The sequence below is a fragment of the Geotrypetes seraphini genome, chromosome 18 (assembly GCF_902459505.1).
Source record: "Geotrypetes seraphini chromosome 18, aGeoSer1.1, whole genome shotgun sequence".
Taxonomy (NCBI): Eukaryota; Metazoa; Chordata; class Amphibia; order Gymnophiona; family Dermophiidae; genus Geotrypetes; species Geotrypetes seraphini.
The window spans coordinates 23232198-23245717 of record NC_047101.1 but is presented as its reverse complement, the minus strand read 5'-3'; the positions used below and the strand labels follow the sequence as shown (position 1 = coordinate 23245717).

Below are 13520 nucleotides of genomic sequence, written 5' to 3'. Positions count from 1 at the left end.
CAAACAATAAAGGTAGAAAAAAAAATTGTATTTCTTTTTTTTTTTTTGCTTTAGGATAAAGTAGTATTGTAATTGTGTTGATTAACATTTATAAACAAAGCCCTGCCAGCTGAGGATCTCTTCCTCTAGTTCGACAGCCAGAACTTTGATATATAAAATGACAATTGTTTCTTTCTATACTTTAATAAATTAAGTTCAGTATAAAACTATTTGAGGCTTGTGCAGATGGGATCAGATGGTTTGCGGGTACGGGGCAGGGACAGGGTCCGAGCTTGCAGAGATGGGGCCAAATTTTTTCCCCGTGTCATTCTCTACTCTCATCATATCAACCTCTGACTCTTCCTACTAGAGAATGACACGGGGAAAAATTTGTCCCCACCCTGTTCCAGTGACCACTGACCCTGCCCCATCCCTGTGACTACTATCCCCGCAGAATCCATACAAGCCTCAGTACTGCAATATTTAGCTTATTCCTTCCTTAAAAAAAAAAGAAAGAAAATAAACACATAGAAATTGTTTTTTCTACCTTTATTGTCTGGTTTCTGCTTCCCTCATCTTCTCATTCAATTCCTTCCATCCACTCTGCATCTTCCATTTGCTCTGTTACTGAGCCTCTCCCTTCACCACCCACTCCCAGTTGGTCTGGCACCCATCTTCCCTCCGCTCCCCCATAGTCTGGCATCTCTGTCTTCTTCCCTTCCAGCGTCTTCTCTCCACTCTCTTCCCCATTCCCTTCAGCATCTTCTCCCCATTCTCTTCCCCATTTCCCTTCAGCATCTTCTCCCCCATTTCCCTTCAGCGTCTTCTCCGCACTCTGTCTTCCCCATGTCCCTTCAGCATCTTCTCCCCCATGTCCTTTCAGCATCTTCTCCCCCATGTCCCTTCAGCGTCTTCTCCCTACTATCTGGTCCCCATTTCCTTTCAGCGTCTGTTCCTCTCCACCCCCCTTCAGCATCTGCTCCTTTCCTCCACCACCCTTCCCTCTCGCCACCTCATCACCCTTCGGCACCCCTCACGCAGCCCCCTCCCTCCTTCCTACCTACCCGAATCTATCTCCCTCCCCTTTACCTTAGTAGTGCATTTTGAGTAACTTCTTCACAAAGCTGTCGGAGCCTGCAAGTAGTAGCATGCATGTGTGGGCGGAAGCTTCTCTTCTGACGCAACCGGAAGTTGTGTCAGAGGAGAAGCTTCTGCCCACACACACACACACTACTGCTTGCATGCTCCGACAGCCTTGTGAAGAAGATACTCAAAACGTGCCGCTAAGGTAAAGGGGAGGGAGGGAGATAGATTCGGGTAGGTAGGAAGGAGGGAGGGGGCCGTGTGTGATTAGTGACCGCGTGCGTTCACTCCCTTAACTGCGGGGACAAGGCCATTCACAGCTCCACGGGGCCAGTGGATAGCCTTGTCCCTGTACCCGCAGTGAACAGTTTTTTCCCCCCTCACTGTTTCGGCAGGTTAGCCGCAGATAAAAGCCACCGTGTCATTCTCTACTTCCTACCCCTGCAAAGCTCGAAAATTCTCCATCTGAGACAGGAGATGGATGTGAGTTTACCTCTTCTGGCTTGAGAAGAGGGTTGAGGAGGCCATTGCACCCCATATTACATTTTGTATCCAGGTATGGAAGGGAAATATCCATGAACGCTGAAAATCAATACTAGCTCCCTAACATTCTTCGTCTGACTTTATTAACTTAGTTCACTACTTTCCAGCAGTAGTATTAAGGTGAGTTACTTTCAGGTATTTCCCTTTCCCCAGAGGGCTTACAATTTAAGTTTGTATCTGAGGCAATGGAAGGTTTTAATGACTTGCTCAAGGCCATTTGAAAACTAACCCAAATTTACTTCATCAGGTCAGACCAAGTGCAATAGGTAAAAGATGGTGACTCCTGTCGCCTCATATTCAGATTGTACTAATGATATTTTTATGACTCTTGGCTTAGGATTGCCGTATGACTCCAGAAAAAGGAAAATGGTTTGAGATATCTGGGTTTTACTTCCATTGAAAGCAATGGAAGTAAAAACCCGGATGTCTCAATCAGTCCTCTCTTTTTCTGGTTTGTTAATCCTACTATCAGGAAGAGACAATAGGATAAAAGGAGTATAGATTTCTCGGTCTTTAACTTTGGCCATAGTTTTGATTTGACTGGTTCATCTTGCTCCCATTTCTTCTCTAAAGCCTGGACTAATGAAGCCAGTTTAATATTGCTTATTTCTAAAGCACTGCTAGATATACCTAGTGCGATGCAAATCCACATATAAGGCAGCCTCTGCTCCATGGATTCGTTCAGTCTAGTCAAAACAAACATACATGACAACCCTTTGGCAACTGAAGTTCTTTTCTTCTCTGATAGTTTTTGTGAGTAGCTGTAGATAAAGTTAAATAACTTAGTTTTTTTCTTCTTCTTTCCATATTTCTTTGATCATAATTGTAGCCTAAATCAACAGCTAAAGCAGCAAATTATAAAACGCTCCAGGCTAATGCAAAAGCAGTGAAAAACATTCCAGCAACCCCACTGTCTAGTAAGGTTGCCCAAGGGAAAGTTCCTAGTCCAGCCTCAGGCACGAAATTGGCTTCACCCACGCCAAGCCAGGCCAAATCAGGAGTGGGAAAGATCGTGACCCCTGCAAAGGATGCTGGGATTCAAAATGAAGAGAGTTCTGAGAGCAGCGACAGCTCTAGTGAGGAGGAGACACAGCAGGTATGTCCTAGTGACTTGAGGTTGTGTGTGTGGCGACTCCTGTTGCAATATCTCTCAATGAGGCCACCTACATACAAATGCATTGGGGTCGATAATATATTTATTTATTTATTTTAACACCGTTCACCCAGTTTTGAAAAGATATTACCCTCATCTAGAGAATGACACGGTGAGTACGGCTGCCTGAAACTTCTCCTCTGATGCAACTGGAAAAAGGAAGTTTTTTTTCATGAGAAGTTTCAGGGCAGCCGCACGCGACTTGAGAAAAGGCTTGGGCCGCTCGGAGACAGAAAAATGAAAATCGCCAGCGAAGGTGAGGAGAAGGAGGGAGGGAGAGAGATGCCCGGACTGCCACATAAAAGGCAGCCTCTGCTCCGTGGGTTTTACAGTCTAGCTAAATAAACATACATTACAACTCTTTACCAATTGAAGTTCTTTTCCTCTCTGATAGTTTCTGTGACTAGTTGTAGATAAAGTTAAATAACTTCTTTTTCTTCTTCTTTCCATATTTCTTTGATCATAATTGTAGCCTAAACCAACAGCTAAAGCAGCAAATTATAAAACGCTCCAGGCTAATGCAAAAGCAGTGAAAAACATTCCAGCAACCCCACTGTCTAGTAAGATTGCTCAAGGGAAAGTTCCAGCCTCAGGCACGAAATTGGCTCCAGCCACACCAAGCCAGGCCAGATCAGGGGTGGGAAAAGTCGTGACCCCTGCAAAGGCTGCTGGGATTCAAAATGGAGAGAGTTCTGAGAGCAGCGACAGCTCTAGTGAGGAGGAGGCACAGCAGGTATGTCCTAGTGACTTGAGGTTGTGTGTGTGGCGACTCCTGTTGCAATATGTATCGATGAGGTTTTGGGCAAAAGTTAAAGGTTTGATAAAACTCAGTTCTAGTATGTCACCAATCATAGCATCATGGTTAGCTTGCACCTTCCAAGTCGCTTAGCAGTGCATTTTCAAGGATTTGCTAGCTATTTCTTGAATTAGATTCTGTCCCACTCTTTTATACATTTTTCTTTACATCTGCAGTTTGAGAGCCTTTCTCTTATATTAGTGTGTTTTGGTTTTTTTTCTTTATTTTGACTTTGTCAAGCCACAGCAAGCCAATGCAGCACTAGGGAAAAATCTACCAGCAACCTCGGTTTCTAGGAAGAGTGCTCAAAGGAAAGTTTCTACCCCAGCGCAAGGCACAAAATCAGCAGACCTGGCCAAAGCAGGTCAGAGGAAGGCTGTGACTCTTGCAGAGGCTGTTAGGATTGTAACCCAACCACCAGAGAGCTTCAGTGAGAGCAGCGACATCTCTGAAAGTGAGGAGGACACACAGGTTAGTCTAAATTACTTGGTTTTATGTTCTTGGAATGCATAAACCCCAGGGACTTGGTTTACTGGAAGCCAGTTGAGGTGATGCAATCCAGTGAGGAGGCTGACAGGTTGAGCAAGGCATTCCCCTCCAAAAGCACTGCCCTGGTTCTTTCCCTGTTGCATTTAAAAGACATCTCTGCTCCATTCAAGTTGAAAGACACAACTTCAGTCATGTACTAATGTATGGCAGTGGTTATCGAAGCTTGTTCATTTGTTTATTAACTGCCTTTATGAAGCGATTCATCCAAAGTGCTCCCTAAAGAGTGCTGATTCTGGGGGGCCATTGACAAAATATTGCAATGAATGAATACCATTTTTCCAATATGAGTACTAATATAGATGAAGGGTGGGGGGGAGGGTTTCTGAATTTGATTAAATAGTTAGTTCTTTAGATAATGATTCTTATACGGTATATTTGTTGGCATATAGAAGGAGAGGGATGGGAGGGAAGGGATTAGACCTTATGTATTAAGACTAAATTGATAAGAAATTCAAGTGATGTATACAATTTTAATATGTAAACTATTTATACACTTGATGTAAAATGTAAAATGAATAAAGAAGTTTAAAAAAAAAGAGTGCTGGTGCCCCAAGAGTGACCTAGGTCTATGGGCAGCCATACCCGTATTCCAACTCCCCTCCATTTTCCCACCATGAGTTAAATTAAGTCATGTAATATTCTACCAGCTAGACCAGTGGTCTCAAACCCGCGGCCCACCAGGTACTATTTTGCAGCCCGTGGTCTGTACTAATGCTGTCTGTACTAGTGCTGCCCGCTCTTTGCAGCATCCTCCGGTTTCCCCCCTGGCCCCCAGCTCTTACCTTCGGCTAATTCCCACAGCCTGCAGAGAGGATTGCTGGTACTGTAGCAATCCTTTCAGGCTGCCGTCATCCTCAGCAGCACATTCCCTCTTCCGCGATCCTGCCCCTGATGTCAGAAGAGGGGCGGGAACGTGCTGCAGAGGCCGATGGCAGCCTGCAAGGAACGCTATAGCACTGGCGATCCTCTCTGCAGAGTGCGGGAATTAGCTGAAACTAAGCCCGGGAGGCCAGGGTGAAGCTGGAGGACGCTGCAAAGAAGTGGGGGGGGGGGGGGAAAAAGATTTATAAACTATAAAGAGTTTTACCTCATGCAAAATTGTAATTTCTTTAATAAGACATTTAACTATTTTTTCTATGGCCCTCCAAGTACCTAGAAATCCAAAATGTGGTCCTGCAAAGGGTTTGAGTTTGAGCTAGACAGCAGTTAACCACTACCTCCCAGTCATTTGGTTATTCTTCTACTTTTGTCCGGCACACCTGCCACTCCTGAACAGCTTAATGCTGTCTAACTTCAAGTTGCTCACAGAGCATGTGCTATGTAGTGCCTGAACTCCTGCATGGTTCGCAAAAGTCTTGTCAACTTGAGAGCTGTGTGGTGCCAGAAGGTATCGGCTGTTCTAAGGGCTGTTCAAGTAAGAAAGAAATAATGACTAGTACACTGGCACGCGCACACGCGTGAGTCATAGTTCCATACACGAGTGCCTAGTGACACCCTTCTTGGAGTGTGAAAACAGGTGCTGTGTTCCCGTTGGTCACTAGCTTGAGGGGAAGGATGAGTAGGCCATCATGGTTAGATTACAATTTCCCACCACCTGCCTCCTTTTTTGTTCACATGATTTCACTGCCTCTCTTGAATTTACCAAAAAGCATATCGGGGTGTCATGTTTTTCTTTGTGAATATTTTTGTTGTGGTCGGCTTAGCTATAAGTGGAATATAAATGTGAAAAATAAATAGATCACATAAATTTAGACATTGGAACGATGTGCACTAAGCATGGATTCTCTTGACAGCAGTTGCATGCACAACTCTTCTGTAGAATATTAGCCAAATGGCTGTTGTAACCTGTAACCCATGCGTATAATCGCCTGACGCACTCCTGAACCATCCATGCCTCTCTTACAGTTGCATGCTCAAATTCCATAACACGCAACTTATAGAATGCCGACTAATGGTAGTTATGCACGTAACTGAAAATTAGCACCAATTATAGCCAATAATAGGTTGTTAAAGCCAATTATCTAAGGGATAAAAGAGGACAGGACTCGTATTCCGCTTTTTCTGTGTAGTTTATACAATCAAAGCGGTTTACATGGGACAGTGAAGTGTTAAGTGACTTGCCCAAAGTCACAAAGGGCTGCAGTGGCAATCGAACTCACAACCACAGGAAAAACAGAATCCCATAGACTCAAGAATAGAGCACTATTGCAGGGTGGTTGAGGATCTCAGAAATCAGCTTGAACATGTATAAATAGATCTCAAGATCAAGACTTGCAGGTTCCAAGTTTCAAACATCGATCCTCAAAACCTCCCCTTCCTTATTTTCAAGCTCTATAATTATAATTTCAATTTTTTTATATTTCTTTTCAGTAAAATTCTTCCAAAGGTGGATCCTTATTCTCAGATTTATATAAATTATCCTCCACCCAGGGTTGAAACAGAAATAACTTATCTTAAGTAGATGCAAAAATTTCAAAGCCTTGAAGTCCCAGCTCATTTGGCTCTTCTTTAGGGGGCATTGCCTTTTTTGTGAAGATCTCACTGATTTCGTGCATGAGTTGGGAGGGAGACCGAGCCCCAGCGTTTGCCAGAGGATAGGCTGAAGGGCTCCTCCCAGACAGCCTCTAGTTTTACCCGATCAAGACTTCCGGACAGTAGGCAATATTGGCCTTGGTAGCAGCCGTTTGGACAGTGAGCCCAGACAGCCAACGGACAGTTTTCTTTTTGTGCAGACAAAAGGGCTGGCGGTCCATCGGGTAAGCCCATGGTTATTTCCTGTAGTTCGCAATGAGATGAGGCAGGCACCTTCTTCTTCTAATTATAATAATAATAATAACTTTATTTTTCTATACCGCCAACACCCAAAATGTTATAGGCGGTTCACAGAATAAAGAGGACTGGACATTCCAGTGATGATACAAAGCACACAGAAAAGCAGTACAATATTGCAATAGTGAAAAATACAATAAAAAATTATGACATAGTCATCAATCAAGTAACAAATTTTTTGAACAAATAGGTCTTAACCAATTTTCTAAAGGTGCAATAAGATGCAGATTGTTGAATCAGGTCGTCTAACCATACTTGAACTTTACCTGCTTGATAAGCCAAAGATCGATCAAAATATTTTTATAACGACAATTTTTGTGATTAGGAAAAGTAAATAAACCAGTACGCCGAGTAGGCCTAGTCGAACAGTACCATTCAAAATGAGAGAGGAGATATAGCGGAGCTAATCCAAATAATATCTTACAGCAAATACAAGCAAATTTGAAAAATACTCTTGCTTCCATTGGCAACCAGTGCAGCTGACGGTAGTAAGGGCTGACATGTTCCTGTTTTTTTTAATCTGAAAATTAAACAGACCGCTATATTTTGGATTAGCCTTAATCTTCCTAGTGGGCTTCAGTTTTTTCTAGAGGAATGGACTTCAATAACATTCTATCAATGGGTGTTGAACATTCGCAGAGAAGAATACAAACTAGAGTTCTCCCGCCGGGTTGCGCTTCTCTTCTTGGAATCCCCTGGAAGGCAAAGTCTGCCATTTGGCTGAATGTGCGGTTATTGCTTGCTCTGCATGCAATAGTTCCAGTCCCACCAAGAGAGTGGGGGTCCGGTTTCTACTCAATATACTTTGTGATACTCAAAAAAGAGGGTACTTTCTGGCCGGTGCTAGATCTCAAGGGGCTCAATCATTGTCTCAGGGTCTCACAGTTTCACATGGAGACCTTGCGTTCGGTAATTGCTTCAGTTTGACCAGGAGAGTTCCTCATGGCATTGGTCCTCAAGGAGGCTTATTTTCATATTCCTCTTTGGCCTCCCCATCAGCGGTATCTACGTTTTGCAGTTCTAGGTCAGCATTTCCAGTTTAAGGCCATACCCTTTGGACTAGCCACTGCACTGTGGACGTTCTCCAAGGTGATTGTGGTGGTGTCTATCATTCTCTGTCACCAAGAAATCTGGGTTCAGCCCTACTTGGATGACTGATTAATTTTGTCATCATCCGTCCAGGACAGCCAGTCAGTGATGAAGCGCATAGTTCTGCTCCTTTAGTCCCTGGGCTAGGTGATCAATTTTGAAAAAGCAGGCAGGTCCCCTCTCAGAAGCTGGAATTTCTGGAGGTCCTGTTCGACATGAATCAGTAAAGGATAGGATATTTCTCTCTGACCGAATGTGGGAAAAGTTGCTACTACAGTCCCATGCACTTTTGCAGATTGCTGGGTCCAGAGCTTGGGATTGGGCACGAGCTCACATGCGCCCCCTTCAGCGGGCTCTCCTCAGCCATTGATCTCTGGTTTCTGAGGAGTACACTGTTTTCCTGCAGGAACTGAGTGGGCCAGGAAGAGCCTGGGCTAGTGGATTTTCTCCACAAATCTATCCAAGGGAGTTCTTTTCCCATCCATCACTGGGAAGTGGTGACAAAAGCCAGCCTCTCTGGTAGAGGGAAGGTGGCCCATCAGCCTCTTGGAGTTCAGGGTGATTCATTTATCCCTGAAGAAGTTTTCCCCCTTTCAGGAGAGGTCCCTGTTCAGAGTGTTGTCAGACAGTACCACAGCAGTGGCTTATAAGCAAGAGAGGGCGCGCAGCCAGCGTATGGGTGAAATGAAGCTGCTCTGCTCATGAATTGAATGGAGAAGCTCCTGCTATGCTTGTCGGTGGCTCACATTATGGGAGCTATGAATGTGCAGAAGGACTTTCTTAGTTGCAATACTTTAGATAGTGGAGAATGGGAGCTATCAGAGAAGGCCTTTCAGCTGAATGTGCGACATGTTCCTATGCGTGTTTATGCTGTGGCCGATAAGGGCCACGTTCTCAGAAGAGTGATGTCTCGCTCTGGTACGATCAACCTGGTAGCTCCAGATTGGCCTTGCAGGCCCTAGTATGTAGATCTGATTCTGCTGTTGAACAGGTCCCTGTTGCTCCTTCCTCCCAGCCAGTGGTTGCTCCGACAAGGGTCTGTGTTGGAGGATTCATTCCCCTTTGGTCTTATGACATGGCCTTTAAGAGGTCCAGATTGAGGTACAAAGGGCTATGGTATCTCTTCTGCCTAAGGTGGTGTCAGCTTTCCACCTCATTCAGTCAGTAGAGCTCCCCTCCTTTCGGAGAGAAAATTGTGGCACCCAATTCGACAGCCTACATCTCTTGAACATACGTCAAGCTCTTACTAGATATCTGGTGGTCACAAATGACTTTTGGAGGTCAGATCAGTTGTTCATCCTTTGGAGTGGTCAGAAACACAGTTGTTCCTCTTCAAAGCTGAAGATTGCGAAATGGTTGAAGGAGGCTGTTGGTTTGGAGTATTTACTGTCGGGGAAAACACTCTCCAGCCCGATTGTGGGCACATTCTTTGAGGCATGTGGCATAATCATGAGCTGAGTCAGCCCTGTATATCTCCTGTGGATATTTGCAAGGCAACCACCTGGTCATCTATTCATTCCTTCATCAAGCACTATTGAGTAGATGTGAGGGCGCATTCGGATGGGAATTTTGGAGCAGAGGTGTAATTTTGAATTTAGATTGTGAGCCCGCTGGGGACAGAAAAAGTACCTGCATATAGTATATGTAAATTACCCACAGAAAGACGGTATATCAAATCCATGACTCTTGACCCATGATTGACTCTTCAGGTAAATCTTTCATCTCCTGTGCCTCATTGACTGCAGGAAGAAACAAGCAATGAGTAAGGAAAAAGTGTCTACCTCAGTCTTTAGGAATTCAAAAGTCATAATTTGGTTTGATTAGGTTGGTTTCTTTATTCAGAGCCTGGGTGAATGAGGCCATGTTGGTGGCTACTACAAACTACTCACCGTTTCTAAGGGACTGCTGCATGTTTACAGCACTGTACAGATCACATAAGAGAGAGTCCCTTGCTCCTTGGACCATAGTCCAGACAAATATAGTTGAGAAACATTCATTAAATGCAATTGTTTCCCTCTGATAATTCCTACATTGTTTATAATTTTGTTTCTTCTTTCCATCATTTTGCCAAATTTTAGCCCAGACCAGCAGCAGTTTCCAAAACATCCCAGGCCAAGGCAACAGCAGTGAAGAATATTCCAGCAACTCCACTGTCTAGCAAGGTTGCCCCAGGCCCAAAATCCACTTCAGCCACACCAAACCAAGCTAAAGCAAGGACAGGAAATACTGTGATACCTGAAAAGGCTGCTGCGATTCCAAAACTAGAGATTTCTGATAGCAGTGACTCCTCTGATAGTAAATATGAGGCACTACAGGTATGTCCTAGTGAATCAGGATGGTGTGTTTACTGTGTGTGTGTGTTGTTGCTGAGGATAATGACATATAGTCCAATGCGGCTCCAACTTTCCAGAATTTTCCATCCATAGCAGGTGAAAAAGATCTATAAACCTAGAGAGACAAAAAAGAAATTTAGTTAATTTTCCTAACTAACCCCCCCCCCTTTTTTTTTTTTACAAAAGTGCAGAAGAGGTTTTTAGCACCAGCCGGTGCGCTGAATCCTTTGCACTGTTTTGACGCTCCATAGGAACTCTGATCGTCGGAGCAGCACAGAGCATTCAGTGCACTGGCCAGCACTAAAAATCTCTTGGGTGGGGGGGGGCTAAATTAGTTGACTTCTTTCAGCCTGTCTTCTGGATCCCTCTGGGAGTAGCTGAGTCTTTCAAAGAAATTAAACATGGTCCTATTCCCCACCTACATCCTGACTTGGGAGTTGGCAGAGTTTTTTTTGTGTTTCCAAATTCTCTGCTGCTAGGCTGTTCGACATTGAGAACTTGTTCTTGCAAAATTGAAAATGACACTAGAGTTTAATTGCTGAAAATTTAACTTTATGTTTAAGGGGTGCTGAGTTCTCAGCCCAACCAACTTCCTAAATTCTAAGTGTTATTTTGCCACTGTAGCTGAAAAGAGTTATTTTATTTTGCAAAGTGCCAATTTGCTGAGTCGTAATGCTATGCTTTCACATTGTTTCTGATCATTGAACCATATCAACAAAAAGTGTGGCATTTTCAGGTGTGGAACTCCAAGTAGTCATGAAGTTCCTATTCTTGCAGAAGAAAACTCCAAAATAAATCTATGAATGTATAATGCAAACATTGAGTGACAAATGCCCATCTTATTCCACAGTGAAGAAGTAGTGTACAAACTTTCAGTGTGGAGATTTTGAGACTGAAGATACAGCAAGGTTTGGGAGGCCTCAAACAGTGTTAACTCCTGAAATTGTTGACCATGTCCATGATCTGATTTTGGCAGATAGCGAATATCGGCTAAAACAATCTCTGAGACACTTCCGATGTCCAGGGAACATATTGGGTGTATAATCCATGAGCAGCTGGGTATGCAGAAACTGTCAGCCATGTGGGTGCCCAAATGTTTGAATGCTATTGAGAAATGATGTCAAGTAAACACTTCCAACTTGATTTTGCAGCATTTTCAGTGTGCTGGTACCAGATTTTTGGAATAACTAGTGTTCAAGGCTTGTGCAATTAAGACAGAGCTTACAGGAATGGGACGGGGACAAGATGGGGAAATTAAGTTCCTGCGGGGATGGGGAAAAATTTATCTCTGTGTCATTCTCTACTTGGGTCTAGGTGGGAGGAGCTCTTCTTCATGCAGCCAATATGCCCTATTGGTACTGAAACTAGACTTAAGGGTTATAAAGCCAGGAAATTCTTTATTCAACCCTGCAGAGGAGTCTCCTTCATTGGCCATTAGTTGTTTGGTTTCCTGTTTGATTTTTGTAATGAGAGTGGAGAGTGTATTTTGCCAGGTTGCAGGAAATGTTTTGACTGGAGAGGAGGAGGAGACTGACCAGAGCTATTTTAGATTTGGTCCTTAGTAGAGTGCAAGGCATAGTACAGGAGTTAACTGTGTTGGATCCGCAACAGTGATCATAATGTGATCAAATTTGAGCTGATACTGGGAGTGACATCGCAAAAGAAATCTGCTGTAGAGGCATTTAATTTTCGAAAGGGAGACTATGATAAAATGAGGAAAATGGTTAAAAAGAAGCTAAAAGGATCAGTTGCAAAGGTTAGGACTGTAAACCAGGCATGGATGTTATTTAAAAATACCATTGTGGAAGCCCAGACCAGATATATTCCACATATCAGCAAAGGAGGAATGAAGATGAAACGAGAGCTGGCATGGTTAAAAGGTGAAGTAAAAGAGGCTATTAGAGCCAAAAAAACATCCTTTAAAGAATAGAAAAAGGATCTGAATGAAGAAAATAAGAAGAGACACAAGCACTGACAAGTTGGATGCAAAGCATTGATAAAGAAAACTAAGCAAGAATATGAAGAGAAACTTGCAAAAGAGGCAAATACTCATAGCAGTTTTTTAGGTACATCAGAAGCAGAAAACCTGTGAGGGAATCCGTGAGAGCACTGGATGATCGAGGAGCAAAAGGGATGCTCAAGGAGGATAAGACCATAGTGAAGAGACTGAATGAATTCTTTGCTTCAGTTTTTACAGAAGATGTAAGAGATCTACCTGAACTGGGAATGGTTTTCAAGGGTGGTGATGCAGAGGAACTGAAAGAAATCTCGGTGAATCTAGAAGATGTACTAAGCCAAATTGACAAGTTAAAAAGTGATAAATCATATGGACTGGATGGTATACTGAATGGTACTAAAAGAACTCAAACATGAACCTGCTGACCTGCAGTTAGTGATCTGTAACCTGTCGCTAAAATCGTTTGTAGTACCTGTAGTGATCTGTAACCCGTCGCTAAAATCTTCTGAAGATTGGAGGGTGGCCAATGTTGTGCTGATTTTTAAAAAGGGTTCCAGGGCAGATCTGGGAAATTACAGACCAGTAAGCCTGACTTCAGTGCAGGACAAAATGGTGGAAACAATTCTAAAAAAATAAAATTGTGGAACATGTAGACAAACATGATTTAATGAGTCAGAGTCAGCATGGGTTCAGCCGAGGGAGATCTTGCCTCACTAATTTGCTTGACTTCTTTGAAGGTGTGAATAAATATGGATAAAGATGAGCCGGTTGATATAATGTATCTAGATTTTCAGAAAGCTTTTGATAAAGTTCCTCAAGGAGAGGCTCCTGAGAAAATTAAAGAGTCATGGGATAGGTGACAAAGTTCATTTGTGGATTAGGAATTAATTATCGGATAGAAAACAGAGAGTAGGGTTAAATGGTCATTTTACTCAATGGAGGAGAGTAAACAATGGAGTGCTGCAGGGATCTGTACCAGGACCGGTGCTATTTAACTTATTTATAAATGATATGGAAATTGGAACAACAAGTGAGGTGATTAAATTTGCAGAGGACACTAAAGTGTTCAAAATTGTTAAAACTCATGCGGATTGTGAAAAATTGCAGGCAGACCTTAGGAAATTGGAAGACTGGGTGTCCAAGTGGCAGATGAGATTTAATGTGGACAAATTCAAAGTGATGCACATTGGGAAGAATAACAGGAATCAC

At 43.2% G+C, this 13520-nt stretch overlaps 1 protein-coding gene across 9 annotated transcripts in view; it reads left to right on the top strand.

The window, feature by feature from the left end:
* TCOF1 (treacle ribosome biogenesis factor 1) overlaps positions 1-13520 on the top strand; it is a 145603-nt gene that overhangs the window by 37507 nt on the left and 94576 nt on the right. For 7 of the 9 annotated variants that reach the window (XM_033927390.1, XM_033927393.1, XM_033927392.1 and 4 more), the window contains 4 exons: positions 2435-2701; positions 3231-3491; positions 3795-4025; positions 10100-10336. In XM_033927390.1, coding sequence (XP_033783281.1) covers positions 2435-2701; positions 3231-3491; positions 3795-4025; positions 10100-10336 — 996 coding nt within the window. The remainder of the gene's footprint in view (positions 1-2434; positions 2702-3230; positions 3492-3794; positions 4026-10099; positions 10337-13520) is intronic. The other 2 variants (XM_033927388.1, XM_033927391.1) reach the window with 2 other exon arrangements.